At 28.6% G+C, this 14,154-nt stretch overlaps 3 protein-coding genes across 6 annotated transcripts in view; all 3 read left to right on the top strand.

Moving 5' to 3' along the window:
- LOC145184112 (leucine-zipper-like transcriptional regulator 1) overlaps positions 1-737 on the top strand; it is a 40,066-nt gene extending 39,329 nt beyond the window's left edge. For all 3 annotated transcript variants that reach the window (XM_090093817.1, XM_090093816.1, XM_090093818.1), the window contains 2 exons: positions 25-78; positions 225-737. In XM_090093817.1, the coding sequence (XP_089949943.1) occupies positions 25-78; positions 225-443 (273 nt within the window). In that variant the 3' untranslated portion in view covers positions 444-737. The remainder of the gene's footprint in view (positions 1-24; positions 79-224) is intronic.
- Positions 1-14,154, top strand: part of LOC145184956 (huntingtin-interacting protein 1-like) — an 86,795-nt gene that overhangs the window by 39,323 nt on the left and 33,318 nt on the right. The gene's annotated exons all lie outside the window — the stretch shown is intronic.
- On the top strand, positions 6,170-7,502 carry LOC149886182 (cystatin-like). Of its 2 annotated transcripts, none has more exons than XM_090093847.1 (3): positions 6,170-6,291; positions 6,818-7,015; positions 7,152-7,502. In XM_090093847.1, the coding sequence occupies exons 2-3, from the start codon at positions 6,822-6,824 to the stop codon at positions 7,390-7,392; spliced, it is 435 nt and encodes a 144-aa protein (XP_089949973.1). In that variant the 5' UTR covers positions 6,170-6,291; positions 6,818-6,821; the 3' UTR covers positions 7,393-7,502. The 2 variants fall into 2 exon arrangements, with proteins under 2 accessions (XP_089949973.1, XP_089949972.1); XM_090093846.1 differs by lacking the exon at positions 6,170-6,291 and adding an exon at positions 6,580-6,717.

Here is a 14,154-nt window from a genome sequence, read left to right as displayed (position 1 = left end):
TTATTTGTTTTTTGTTGGTTCTAGGCTTATTGCAAACAAAATTTGGAGATGAATGTCACAAATCAAAATGTTATACAAGTAAGTTACACATTTACAAAAAGATTATTTACATTACTCAACACAATGGTGCTGACAAAAATGTTTTTTCAAGAAATATCTCATTTTGAATTGTTTTTTAACTGCACATTCTCATTCGCCCTCCATATACGTTTGCCTGTTTACAGATTTTTGAAGCGTCGCATGGCATCGGAGCAAAAGATATGAAACGTCACGCGTTAAACATCATTGTTCAGCAATTTCCAAGTGTTGCTCGTCTCCCTGATATTCGTCGTCTAAAACGAGAACTGCTACTTGAAATTATTGATGCAATTGCTGTTAATATGTCGCCCGATTCTAGCACGGAGGTTCTGTCTGTAGTACCTTTAACCATTAAGAATGACTGATGTAGGAAAAAAGGACCTTAAGTAATATATTTATTCCCAAAGATTAAAGCAGAATATAGCAAAAAAAACTATAAACTGTGAATAGTATTATTTATAGTATTAATAGTGTTAACAGTATATAGTAATAATAGCATTAATAGTGTATATAGTTATATAGATTTGATTTTTCTTCATTCGTTTTTGTTTTATACAATCTTAAACTTACTGGATTTAATTTGTATTTTGCATATGTATGCATTTGTATATATATTTGTATATGTATTTGTATATGTATTTGTATATGTATGAGCGTTCGGAAGTATCATGTATTTGTAGAAGCATACGTATCGCGTGCACTATCGGAAGTCACAAAAAGTACAAAATTCGAATGGATCTATTGTATCTTGAAATGATTGAGGAAGTTTGACTGCATGATAGAATGACTCATACAAGGTCAAATCATTTTTAATCAGCTTTGTTATAAATTTATGTCACCATCAAGTTTTAAATGACCCGAAGTATTAAGACTAAACTAATGACTCGAAGCATTAAGGCTACAAACAAATGACCCGAAGCATTAAAACTATAAATAAATGACACGAAGCATAAATGGCTGAAGTATTATAATTCTCAAATTAATTACCATTAAGAAGTTTTATCTAAATCAATTGAATGAACATAAAAATATCTTTTTGCTTAGTAAAATCGAAGAGTTTCGTTAGTTCTAGGGTGGGATTTGCCAAAACATTTCGCACGCAATGCGAAGAAAAAGGAATACAAGTTGCTCCTTTTAAAATTCTGCATCTAAGACAAAGATGATAGCAAGATATTTTACTTACAAAACAAAAAACTTACGCAGACAATAAAAAAAAAATAATATTAATATAATATAAAATAATAAAATAATATTGAATAAAAATAAGATTTTTAAACCTTTTAATTGCTTAAAACAAAAATTATTTTCTTCACCAGGTGTTTCCCATTTAAGCTAAATAAAACGGAAGATAAGATGATGACTTCTATACCTTAAATTTTCTAAAGGTTAAGAATCGGAGAATTGGTTTTTTCGATGAAACGCAAAATCGAGCTATGTTATCACTGATAACATCTAATGGCTGTGAAAAAAGTTTTAGCATACCACTACTACTATTATTAAATATGATTTGTTTAAATGGGTAGCGCGTGTGTTCATTTGAGTGTTTACTCTGAAATTTGATCTATTACAAACAAATTTAAAAAGTTCCCCATTTCCTTAATTTTTAAAGTTTCTTATTTTTTTTTGACACGTTCTTTTTATTTTAAGTACATATTTGAGTCGTGGAATTTGTGCTTTAAAAGCTTTACTATCGTTAGTCTTACTATTTCCGTCGTAAAGCAACGCGATCGAGATATGCAAATAGCCTTAGAAATATCTCTCGTAGTTTGAGATGTTCCTGGTTTTTCACTTTTAAAGCTAAAAGCTCCCTTTTATTCTGGCACCTACTTTGTTTACATTTCGCAGAAGGTTGTCAATATTCTTTAATCGAACCTCATTTTACTTGAACAGGCTTGCGCAGCTTTTAATTTTTAATAACAAATCATTAAACATATTGACATGCATCTAGTTTAAAGTGTGTGTAGGGAGGGGGGCAATATTTTTTACCCGGAAATACTACCTATGCCAGAGACGTCCGACCTTTTATCCTAATGGGTCTAAATTATGATTTTAAATATATGAATGGGATGCAGAACTTTTTAAAGTTTTAACAACTTTAAAATTTAATTAATATTTTTTAAAAAAGTTCCGCATACTTTTAAAAAAATGGTAAAATTATGGTGAAAAACGGTATCAAAAAGCATTATCTTTATTGATACATATTTTTTATTGATTATTATTAGGAATGAGTATTTTGATTCCAAATGAAATCATTTTACTGCTACAGGTTGACATCCTCGGCAAAAAAAAAAAAAAGGTGGTTTTGTATCGCCTTCTTTTTCAAATTGAAGATGACTTTGCGTAGAAAAGATAAGAAAAAAATAAATCTTATTCGCACATAATAGCAAGAGAATCGAAAAAAGCTTCAATTTGATGCCAAATATAATGAGATGCTGATCTGAGCGTCATTTCTTATTTCTACTCGTTTTTTTTTCCTTCTGGTTGACGACATCTACAAGTTCAATAAATGCAGATATTTATCAGCATTATTTATCATAAGACCTTTGTTAATTGATAATAAATTAAATGATGTTTTAATCTTGCGGGATGCTGTTTGATTTCAATAGATGTTTGAGGTTTTTGCAAAAAAAAGCTTCAGGAGGTTTTTTTAACTTACCTCTGCACTTTATATATTTGATCAAAAATAAAGATGTCGAAGATAACGAATTTTCTAATCCAATTGTCTAAATTACAACCCAACTGTATTTTTCGGGTAAAAATGGTTTTGAGTAGATTTCTAATACGTAATTGGATTGGTTTAAATAAATTATTTCTTTTAATTGCATTAATTATAAACTTTTAATCTTATTTTGCAAGTAAAAAAAAAACTGGAACCAAGTGAGCTTAACACGGTCTTTAAATGCGTTTCTTACATTTTTTTTTTTCATAAAGAAAATGAGTCCTTTAAATGAGTTGAGCGTTATGAATTCACTATCTGCACATGATCACAATAAAGAACTCTTAAATATTTCGACCGAGAGATCTTATAAAGTTGGTCGGTTTCAAGTAGAAGTTCAAGCTAACGAATTGAAGTTTGAAAACGGTAATCATCCAAGATTTGTTTTTTTGCCTACAGCGTGCGACAGAAAAAATAGCCCAGAATTCATTGGTGAGATTTCCGTAAAGAAAAATTCTTTTCGTAAAAGAACATTCTCAGTTATTTCAAATTATTTTTCTGAACGATCAAAGTCTAGAAGCAGAAGTAACACGATGCCAACTCAATCCGAAAATGAAGAGTTAAGAAGTGAGAATTTTTCGTCAGCGCATCCTTATGCCAGCATCCTAAACGTTATTCCAGGCGATACTAAAATATATCGCGGCGGACATGTAAAAGCACTATCTGAAGAGTACTTGGAAAAATTATTGCTTTAGCAATTATTATAAAACACAGAAAAACACTTCAGGTGTTTATATGTAGACTCTTAAAGTGTTGAAGATTATACAAGTGACGATGACAATGAAAGTTTAGAACATAAATTTACACGACGCTTTGAACATTGGTTTCGGGTAGATTTATGGTTTTTTTCTTACTGCTATTCCCTTCATTGATATTGTAAATTTAAAAATATATTTGTATTTAATTGTATATATTTTATATAGTTTCCTAATTATTTTTTGCTGAAAAACATAATTTGAGTTTGCATTATTCTTCCTAGGTGGTGGCTCCATTTAAATCGATCTTTACAATATACACCTTTTTTTTGTTTTGTTTTGTTTTTTTTTGAAAATATTTTATATTCATATCTTAAATATGTTAAAAACTTATGCAAATAGTTGCATACTTTTAGGATTGAGTTTTACACCAGTTTTTTTTTTTTTTTTGAAAAAACAATTATCAAATTAAGCGATTAGGTCCTCTAACTTAAATGTTCTTCAATCTTTCCATTACTTGACATATCGTGGTAGACAATCCTGAAGCAAAGGTCAATATCTAGGAAAAACTAAACCTTTTATTCTAACAATTTCTTTAAAAAATAAAAATGTTGTTTTATGCATGAGGAGAAGGAGGATAATGATGATGAGTCTTTAGGTTGTGTTTTGCTTGGTTTATTTTAATGTAGTAAAAAATTATTGTGCACCTCAACAAGAAGCCAAGTAAATTTATGTAGCGACTTTTAATGACACTTTGAGCAATCAGTTTAATAACTGTAATAAAAATGATGATGATGATAAAGAAGATCAGAATCATAAAGTAATTTCCTCCGAAATCCTACAATTTGTTAAGAATAATCCGCAATAGTCTGGAGCAGTGGTGCGCGAACTGGGGGTTGCAAACAAATATTTGGGGGTCGCCAAATTCAATGTATTTAAAAGTAAAAAATCTATAATAAAGTTTTTTCTCAAATACTTTTTTATGAATTTAGCGACCCTCAGAAATTTGTTCGCGACTCTTAGTTTGCTCGCTACTATTGTATATAAAATTCTCGGCTACTGTATAAATAATCTTCGGCTATAGAATCCTACTTGCATATCTACTGGACCATTTTTAAAATTTTAGGGTTTTAGATTTTAATCAAATTGATGCGTAAGGACATAAGATTGAATGAAAAATCGGTGTTAATTCCAGATTAGTTTGCTATGATACTTTGAGTTTCTTCAAATTTCAAACAACAATAAAAAAGAGATTTATCCTCTAAGTTTGTGCATAGAACAATTTTATTTCTGAGGCCAAATAGATGTTCTATAAACAAAGACTGATTTGTCCTTGTTTAGACAAATTTACTCGCCAAAGTTCATTAAGGAGAAACAAGTTAAACGAGCAAAAGAGGATTCAATTCACAGTCATTAACGGCAGATGTTGTAAAAAAAGTTCTTGAATAGAAAACTTTTAGAATCTCATATCTGACGCTTTCAATTTTATAAAAATATACCGAAGTGTATTTTGCTATCCTAAACTTTTATTCGGCACATTTTTAACTTTGGATTTTACTTTCAAAACAACGATTCCTTACAAAATAATGACAATAATTAAGAGCAGCCAAAGAGCTACCAAGCAGTTGACGCAATTTGAAAAACAGTTTGATAATATCTTTTTAATTTCCGGGGTAATTAAATGACTCACTTAAATTACGCATTCGGGATGATGTAAAAGTGCTTGGTTTATTGACGCAATTCTCTTAAAAGTTAAAGGGTGTATTTTAAAATTGACATAAAGTTTTCAAACTTTCATTGATATTAAACTTGTAACAGAAAATCTCAAGGTTAATTAACATAGTATTTTTGCTGGTTTATGAAGATAGAACCCAGAGTCGTCTAAAGGCCATCCGAGGGGATCCAAAAACCATATCAAATTGGGGCCCTCCTATTTTTTTAAAAATAAAATTAAACAGGTAGTGAACATTATAACAGTTGTTAAACTGACGTGAGATTTTTATGTAAATTTTTTAAATAAATTTTATCAAAAACAAAAAAATTTCAAATACATCTTGGGGACTCCTAAATTTGGGTACCGAAGGCTGCAGCCTACCTTACCTATGCGTTAGGGCTTTTAAAAATTCGCGCTAATAGTTTTTATCATCTTAGTTGGTAGACTTTCTTTCTACATGTTCCATCGCACGTTCTGTGTATTTGGGGTTATTTCTAGCAACATCATAAATATTGTATTTTATGGACCACCAAATAAAATTTATTTAAAAATTTAATTTAAAATAACTTTATTGCTGTAAGTTTAGGGTTTTTCCATTACACAAAAACAAATTCATAAGCTTGTTTAAAATGGTAAACCTGATATGATCACAGCGCTATATCGCGAGGTTAGAATTATTTTGTTCTATCTCCAATTTTAAACGTTGAAAGAAAGTTTTTGATTTTTTTCTAAAAGTAAAAATTATTTAAAACTTTAGCTTTTTAAATATATAATAACTTATGCTCTAAGTCATTTATTTAAACAAATTATTTGGAAAAAAAAATTAAAAAATAAAGCGTAATTTAAAAGTAATTAACTTTTAAAATAGGAGATAGAACAAAATATGGCAATTAGTATTAGCAATCACCTGACCAATGAAATTTGACTTAAAACTTGATATTGATTAAATAAAGCGCCGTGGTCCGATGTACATTAGTTTACCCAACAATCCGACACATTTGTAACTTCGTGGCGCAACCATTACAGGAATTTCGATAATTGAATGTGACTTTTTTTTTTTATTTATTGGTATCGAAGTAATATTTGAGGTAATAGTGAAAAAAATATTTGGTATTGCATAGTATTGTTTTTCTTTTTTGGATTGTCATATCAGATTTATAGAGAGCAAACTAATTGTCAACAACCGATGTTAAGTTTTTTAACAATTATTTTGAAAAGAGATATGTAAAAAAAAGTTCTCGTGCAAAAAATTTAATTGCCTAAAGATTTTCAAGGATAATCATTGGAAATCTATAAAAAAAAAAAAAAAAAAAAAATGCAACGGAAGATTTCGAAATTGTTCTGAACCCAAAGGAATACTTTGATTTGTTCCGTTCGTTTTTCAAAAAATGTTTTTAAGATTTATTATCATGATGACATCATACTTTAATTCACTTCTATTTTTATATCTTTGTTTATTAAACAGCTGCCATCTTTAAAGTTATTTAACATTAGTTCAAATGCATTTGATATCTGTTAGTTGCAATTAAATTAATCTGTTTCTTTATTGTGGCTACTTTTTAAAATTATTTGGTTTATTTATTTTTTAACATTTCGACTTTGTCAATGCTTTAGGGAAATGATTAAGGCAGGTCTGTATATCATAGTGGTTATTAGCCTACAAGCTATCACAAATATCAATTCAAGACTAGTAGGAGGAAAAAATATACTTTCAGAAAATGAAATTATTGAAGGGAATCTAAGAGAAGATTTAGCTGAAGGATTGAATCAAGCTATTGAAAATTTAAACCTTGAAAGAAATGAAAACTATCGGTAGGTTTATGTTGAATTATTATGTTTGTAATAAATTGATATCCTATTTCCATGGCCTTTATTTTTGTTTGTGTGTGCACCCATATAGTGTGTGTGTTTTTACTGTTGTTTATTAATGTTAGTTTTTCTCTTTTAGATATGTAAGAGGTAAAATACATAGCGGTACTTCACAAGTTGTTGCTGGAGTATTGTATGATGTTGTGTTTGATGTTTATAAATCTATTTGTAAGAATTCAAAGAAGGCTATGAAATTCACAACAACAAACCAATGTCCCGCAGATCCAAATTATAATGGACAGCAATGCCAAGCCTCTATATGGTCTCGTGTTTGGCTTCCAAAGCCAGACAATCTTATTGTAAATTTGAAATGTTTATAAATATTGTATTGAGCTTTCTTTGTTTTATTCGGAACTATTTTAAAAAGGTAGCACAGCAACTGAAATTTTTGTATGCTGACTAATTGTAAAGAAAGCCAGTTTTCTACAAATAGGTTTGTGTTTTATTGCAAGAATTGATCAAAATGTCTTCTAAGTTTTATATATTAATAGAACTACAAATAACATTAATTTTCAAAAGGTTTAAATGCTTGTAGAATATGATCTTTCAAATGCAAGCTTCATATAGATTAAAATAAAAGAATTTGAAAGAAATAAAAACAAGGTATCAGTTCCCACATTTTTTTAAAAGAAGGCAAGTTATCTGCAATATATTAATTGTAAAAAATGTGAATGTGAGTAATGCAGCAATAAAAAATTTTCTTTTTTCAGTTAAAGTTTTAATAGTCAAACACATTCTTTTGTGCAATTTGGTTCAGTACATTAGTTGATTTGCGCTATGAGAATGTCTGAAATTTCTGTTAAAGATTTTAATAGTATTTATTAAGTTATCTTTCCTTTTTATTTGCGTTAAAATATATTGAAAGGAATCAGTAGAAAAATAAAAAGTAGTGGTCCTTGAGGATTGTTTTCAGTTACTAGACAAGTGAATTGGTGTCCAGTAGAGAATCTAAATTTGCTATGGAGGTCTAAAACTTTATTCCTAAATTTTCTCCTAGGTAACCTATATATTACATATAACAGCCCAATAAACTATAGCATCCCTGTAAAATGTTATGTGTTAAAAAATCCTGTAATGTGTTAAAAAATTCTGTTTGAAGTTATTTAAAAAGATTTTTATAAGGCTATTGAAACTAAACCTATTACATGGCAGCTGGTTGTAGTGCAAAAAAGTAAAAATGGTTTTTAAGTTGCATCTCTAACTAAAGATAGCTACACTTGTAGTGACAGTTAATAATCCTCATTTTTAAAGCTGATACTTTATATATTTGTGTGTGTATATACATACATACATACATACATACATACATACATACATACATACATACATACATACATACATACATACATACATACATACATACATACATACACATACATACTTACATACATTAAAGCTGAAACTTATTTTTAATCAATTAGCTTTAATCCTGAGAACTTAATGCCAAAAATCATTCAAGTTATTTGTATTTGATAAATTTGAGTTTAGAAAGCACTTGCTCATTAACTTTTTTTTTCCTGTTTGAACTTAGAGCTGATATAGCTCCAGCCATATTATTGGCATGTTTTAAGCGTTCTTTTTTCTCTTTTAAGACGAATGTTTTATAAGAAATTACTTTTAAGCATATTTGGAGATGTAAGTTATTAAATGCATATTAATTTCACAACATAAATTTGTTTAATATCACTATTTAATGTCTTTAAAAAATTGACATCGTTTTCAATGTTTATTTTCATGTTGCTATAGGCGTTTAATTTGGTGTTTACAACACAAACAGTATTTAACAGCAATTTAAAAATCTCCTTAGCCAAACTTTATATGTAATTTTAAAAATTTCAATTACAAAAACGGTGAGTGGTACAAAAAAATCAGATGATACACAGTATACGACAAAATTATTTATACCGTTTTATAAATTACGTAGCAGCAATAATACAAAAACCAAATTGATTTCAATAATTTTAACAAGTAACAAAAAAATTATTTTAACATTTCATTTTTTTTCGAAATATGCTTTGGCAGCTCTACAGAAATGTTTTGTATGATTGTCTTGTTTAAAGAGAAATCTATCCGGAAATCCTTATTTTTTGACGAAGGGCAGGATGTTGATTCGCCAAGTATTTTCGCATCGACCTACGATTTTTCTTCAATTTAAACTAAGTTACCAACTCCATTATCACTGAAGCAGCCCCAAAAAGTACACTACTGTCTCCATGTTTAATGGTTGTATTATTAGTTTTTTTTGCCTAACACTTTTCCTTTTTTTTTTTTTTTCCTTATTTGATCCTTTTTTTTAGAAATCTTTTGATCGAACTTACATTCATTAGACTATAAAACTGATTTCCGAAAAAAGTGGCTTTGGAAAATACTCTTTTTTTCAAAGGCAAGGTTTTTTTTTTTTTTTTTTTTTTTTTGAAACTTGAGACCTTTAAAACCCCACAGAGCGAAGTCTATGTTGTATTTTTCATAAACAGCTCTGACAGAAAAAACAGGTTCTTCCTTTTATTTCGTACAAAAAACTTATCTTCTCTAAATTTATTTTTGATGGATGGCCTGAACATGCTTTATTTTGCACACTTTTAGTTTTTTAATAAATTTTTGTATTATTGATTGTACCGTTACCTTGGTTTTATTGTATTTTTCAGTAGTTTTTCTACACCTTAAGCCACTCTCATGATCATCAAAATCATTTACCGAACCTCAAAACAGTTTTCGTGTGTCTAGGGCATTTTGGATAACCTTTGAAATAAAACAAAAGTAGTAATTATTCAAATTTTTAAATTTAATTTCTGTGGTGCAGAAAAATAAACAAACGGTAAATAAACAAGAAGTTAAACTAAAAACTAGCAAAAAAATCAAAAGGTTTTTAATTGCAGCACAAAGTTAATTAAAAAAATCTTTTGTCGTATATAAAATCGCACTTTTTAATGCTATATACTAAATATAACCAAACAAAATAGTTTTACATAATACAGTGGGTGGCTATCACATTAGGACCAATGTTATTTATTTGTAATATCATGTGAGAATGAACTTTCAAACAAAAATAAAACAAATGGTGCAATTTAAAGCTTGTAGTTTACAGAGTATCGTTTGATAAAAAAAAAAATAAGTATATTGTTATAATAAGCATAAAATAATTAAAATTTAAATATTTCAAATATTTTATGCTAACAACAACATACTTAAATAATTATTACACGACATAAATATTTTGCAAAACCACGGTTACTTGCAATAACAGCGTAGATGCGCCGCGGCATTCATTGGAATTGATTTTTTTTATAGCTTTTGTCAACTCTTGATCATTGAGTCATATCTTGATAATTTTTTTAATGAGATCTTGCTTGTTGGTTATAACTTCCATTGCCGATCTCTTGCTTTACCATCTCCCAAGTGTTGTTGTGGGGTTGTTCCCAATTTTCAGATTAATGATTTCGAGTCCACTCAAATATTTTTTTTGTTTGTAGAAGAAGTCAGTTTTAGTCTCTTGGTTGGACGATGACATATTGACTCATGTGGTAATTTTCTGTTCTCCAGGTTGATGTATACGGTCATCTTTTAATGTTGCTTTGCGTTTAGAAGGTGAAGTCTCTTTAGACCAAACTCCTCTTCAATGTAAATTACTTTTTTCACTTAATTTACAGTTTGGTGAGAAAACCTCACAACTTATGCAATTTTTTGCTGAAAATATTTTATATTTTGTAGAAGATAACTAATTTCACTAATTTTTGTTAGAGCAATCTCACTTTTTTTCCTATGGCTGAAAAACTAAATTTAGAACTTCAAAAAATAGATATCTTTACATAACTAGGGTAAGGTTGCCAATATTGTACTCCCTAAGACAAAACTAAAAAATGTAGCTAATCTACTGAGTGAAAACATGGATTTTCAATTGAATTTCATAATTTAGGGTTTGTTTGTTGTAAAGACGTTAAAAAAACTCAAAATTTAAAAAGCGTTAAGTCTCGAAGAATCAAATTAAAAAAATAGCGCTAAGAGTACAATTAAGGAAACTAGATCCTTAATTGGAAATATTCTGATATAACATAACACCTAACTGCCCATAATATAATGAAATGAAATTTTTTATTTAATAAACTCTATGCAACTTGAACTTTTTTTTCTTCTGGAAAATACCAAAAACAGGTATCACCACATATGGCACAATTTTTATTTAAATTGTATGTTTACCAATGGGTTAGCTAAGATTAGAATAGAGGAGGAAGGTAGGTATTAAAGATAGTTATACTAAATAATGTAAAACAATATAGACTATATCTGTTTTAAAAACAACCACACTAAATATTGTAAAATAAAATACATAAAAACATTATTTTTCGCAAAAGTTTCAGAAATATTGTGTCTGTTTTTGATTAACACCTGCACAGCCAACATGACACCAGCCTTGACATATTGGTAAAACTGAACTAGAGAGTGCATCTTTTTAAGGACTGCTTGTCAATACAAGAGTAATACTGTAATTTTTTTTTTTTTAAGTGGTGAAGTTCGTATTTTAAGTATGGATATTTTTCTAATTGGAATCTCAAAAGGTATTTGTTAAACTTTACAAGCGTTTTTTAGCGGTCAGAATGGTTGCGTCGGTACAATTTAGGACATGCCTTGAGGTACAATTTACGCAACTAATCTGACATACAGTTAATTAAAAAATTTGACAACTAAAAATAAGATATTTTAAGTTCTAAGTATTTATTTTGAATTTAGATAAATTATGCTTTAACATAAGTACACTGAACAAATCATATCTTCTGCTTTTTTTTAGAGAAATACGCTTAACCATTAAAACCTAAAATAAGAAATCTCCAATAACAAACCAACAAGAGCATACTCTGGCCTTAATGCAGTTGGATGACAAAAAAAAACAGTTGACTACTTAATTTCATTCAGCAGAGATAAAAAATAAGTTAAAAAATTTCTTGTGGGTTGTAAAAATAACAAGTTATGTTAAAAGTACAATATAGGTATTAGTACAATATTAGCAACCTTACCCTATATATATAAAATCTTTTATTTAAAGATAAGCACTTACTGATTAACTTTAAGTTCAAAAACAAATTAATGAATTGAAAAACTTAAGCCTTAAATTACAATTAAACTCACTAAAAAATTTAAATTAACTAACAAACAAAAATAACTTCAAACTAACCAATAAAAATAGCCTCAAACTGTCACAGACCTCAAACTGTCACAGACGCACCAGACTATGACAGGTAAATGCCGGCAGCAAGATTTGCCGATTGATAAAATTGCCGGCAGCAAGAATTGCCGATTGATAAAATTTTTTTAAGAATAGAAAGAACTTAACAAACAATAATATTGTATTTTTTTTTTTTTTTTATCATATGTGAATTTAAGCCGTCTGTTTGAGATAAATTATTTTAAAAAAAGTGTGGTCCTAATGTGATGTTTGGTCCTCGTGTGATGTCCAAATATTGTAATTATCAACACTGAATTACTTTTTATTCCATGTCACTAATCAAAGTGAAAAGGGGAAAATAAATTTAAATGTCTAGTACAGTTGTTATTCACTGATTTATGGGATTTTTTAGAGGATTTCTACTTCATTATAAAATCTATTTCTTAATTTAGTTTGCGCAAGTCCGATTGCATTATTATGACGTTTAAAGGTTATTTGTCACTCAGTAGGATTCTAGCAACAATATCTTTGGGTATTTTATTACAGAAAATTTATTTTATTTGTGTTCTGGCATTCACAACTATAAATACTATAAATAGTACTCTAGAAATAATCTCTGCATTTAGTTACAACATCTTTAGTATAAGCATAGCAAATATAGCTGGAGTCACCACGATTCCAGCAATAACAGATTTATCAATTATATCAAGCAATATTAGCTTTACTCATCTATAGCAGCTTTCAAAGAAGAAGAATTTTTTGAAAAACAGAAGAAGTAAAGAAGAAAACAAAAGTTAGAAGATATATTGATTGAAGAAAAGTAAGCGGAAGTTTTGGTCGTTTCAAAGAAAAAAATGAAGAGATATTCGTTATAAAAAAAAAGAAGAATAAAAAAAGGAGGAATTGTTAAAAACAGTATTAGACACTGCAAGTAAAGTAAGAAAAATGTTATTTGTAACTTTACTAACGTAATGAGTAAAAGAGTGCTAACCATTACACACTAGTAGAACGTATAATGAGATATATTGTATAATAGAATATACTGAGGACGGTAAACGTACACTTAACACTTAAAAGATTAAACCCTGCCCAGTCCTATCCAATTAGTCCCCCAAACCTTCCCTAATCCTAATCAAACTAGCCCCATATCCTCAACCTTAACCCCAACCTCCACGATCTTTCCATTTAACTCTCGAACCCATACTTCTTTAAAACCTCTATTAACCCTTCATACTACAAACAGACAAAAAAAACATACATTAAAAAAAAACCCTCGCATTAATCAAAGACATGCCTCATATGACTTCATACGCTAGGTTCTAAATTTTCGGGATTATTGTAAACTCCTAATTTAAAATATAAACAAATATTCAAGCAGCATCTATGCACTCCCTAAAACATTTCTCGGAAGATTTTACATACTTATGTATTATTTATAACTTTTTTACAAAAACTTTGTTCAAAAAATTCGTTTTAAGTTTTTGGAGTAAATATAATTTTTTCAGGATGTAAAGTACTAAATTTTAATTTTTTTTTTTTTTTTAAACAAATTTAATCACTGCTTTCATTGCCTTGATTGAAATTCTTTCATATAAGTGATTATTTATTTTGGTTGAAAATAAATAATCACTTAATGAAAGAATTTCATTCAAGGTAATGAAATTCTGTCGTTAAGCTGAATAAAGTTTGCGAAAAAAGTTTGCTTTATGTAAACTCTAATTAAAGTTAATATCGAGGTTAATCGAGGTTTCCTAAGTGTGAATTATCGAGGTTTCCTATGTGTGAATTATGTATGTGAGTGGAAAGTTTTGGTGTTTGTCTACTTACTCTGGTCTTTGCTCATTCATCATTAAAAATATATCAAGTAAATTAATTCAAATATATTGCACATTTTTCAGCTCAAGTTATAAAAGTTTGTTTCAAT

Source organism: Hydra viridissima, unplaced genomic scaffold (assembly GCF_058129835.1).
Source record: "Hydra viridissima isolate aposymbiotic clone 2 unplaced genomic scaffold, HvirCarnegie_v1 scaffold_7, whole genome shotgun sequence".
NCBI lineage: Eukaryota > Metazoa > Cnidaria > Hydrozoa > Anthoathecata > Hydridae > Hydra > Hydra viridissima.
The sequence above is the reverse complement of the archived record's forward strand: the minus strand, read 5'-3'. Positions and strand labels throughout refer to the sequence as shown.

Bases quoted from the DNA above. Each gene is read 5' to 3' on its own strand.
- LOC149886182 (XM_090093847.1), top strand. From the start codon at position 6,822: ATGATTAAGGCAGGTCTGTATATCATAGTGGTTATTAGCCTACAAGCT. The intron at 7,016-7,151 runs GTAGGTTTATGT...TTTCTCTTTTAG, and splicing joins GAAAGAAATGAAAACTATCG to ATATGTAAGAGGTAAAATAC.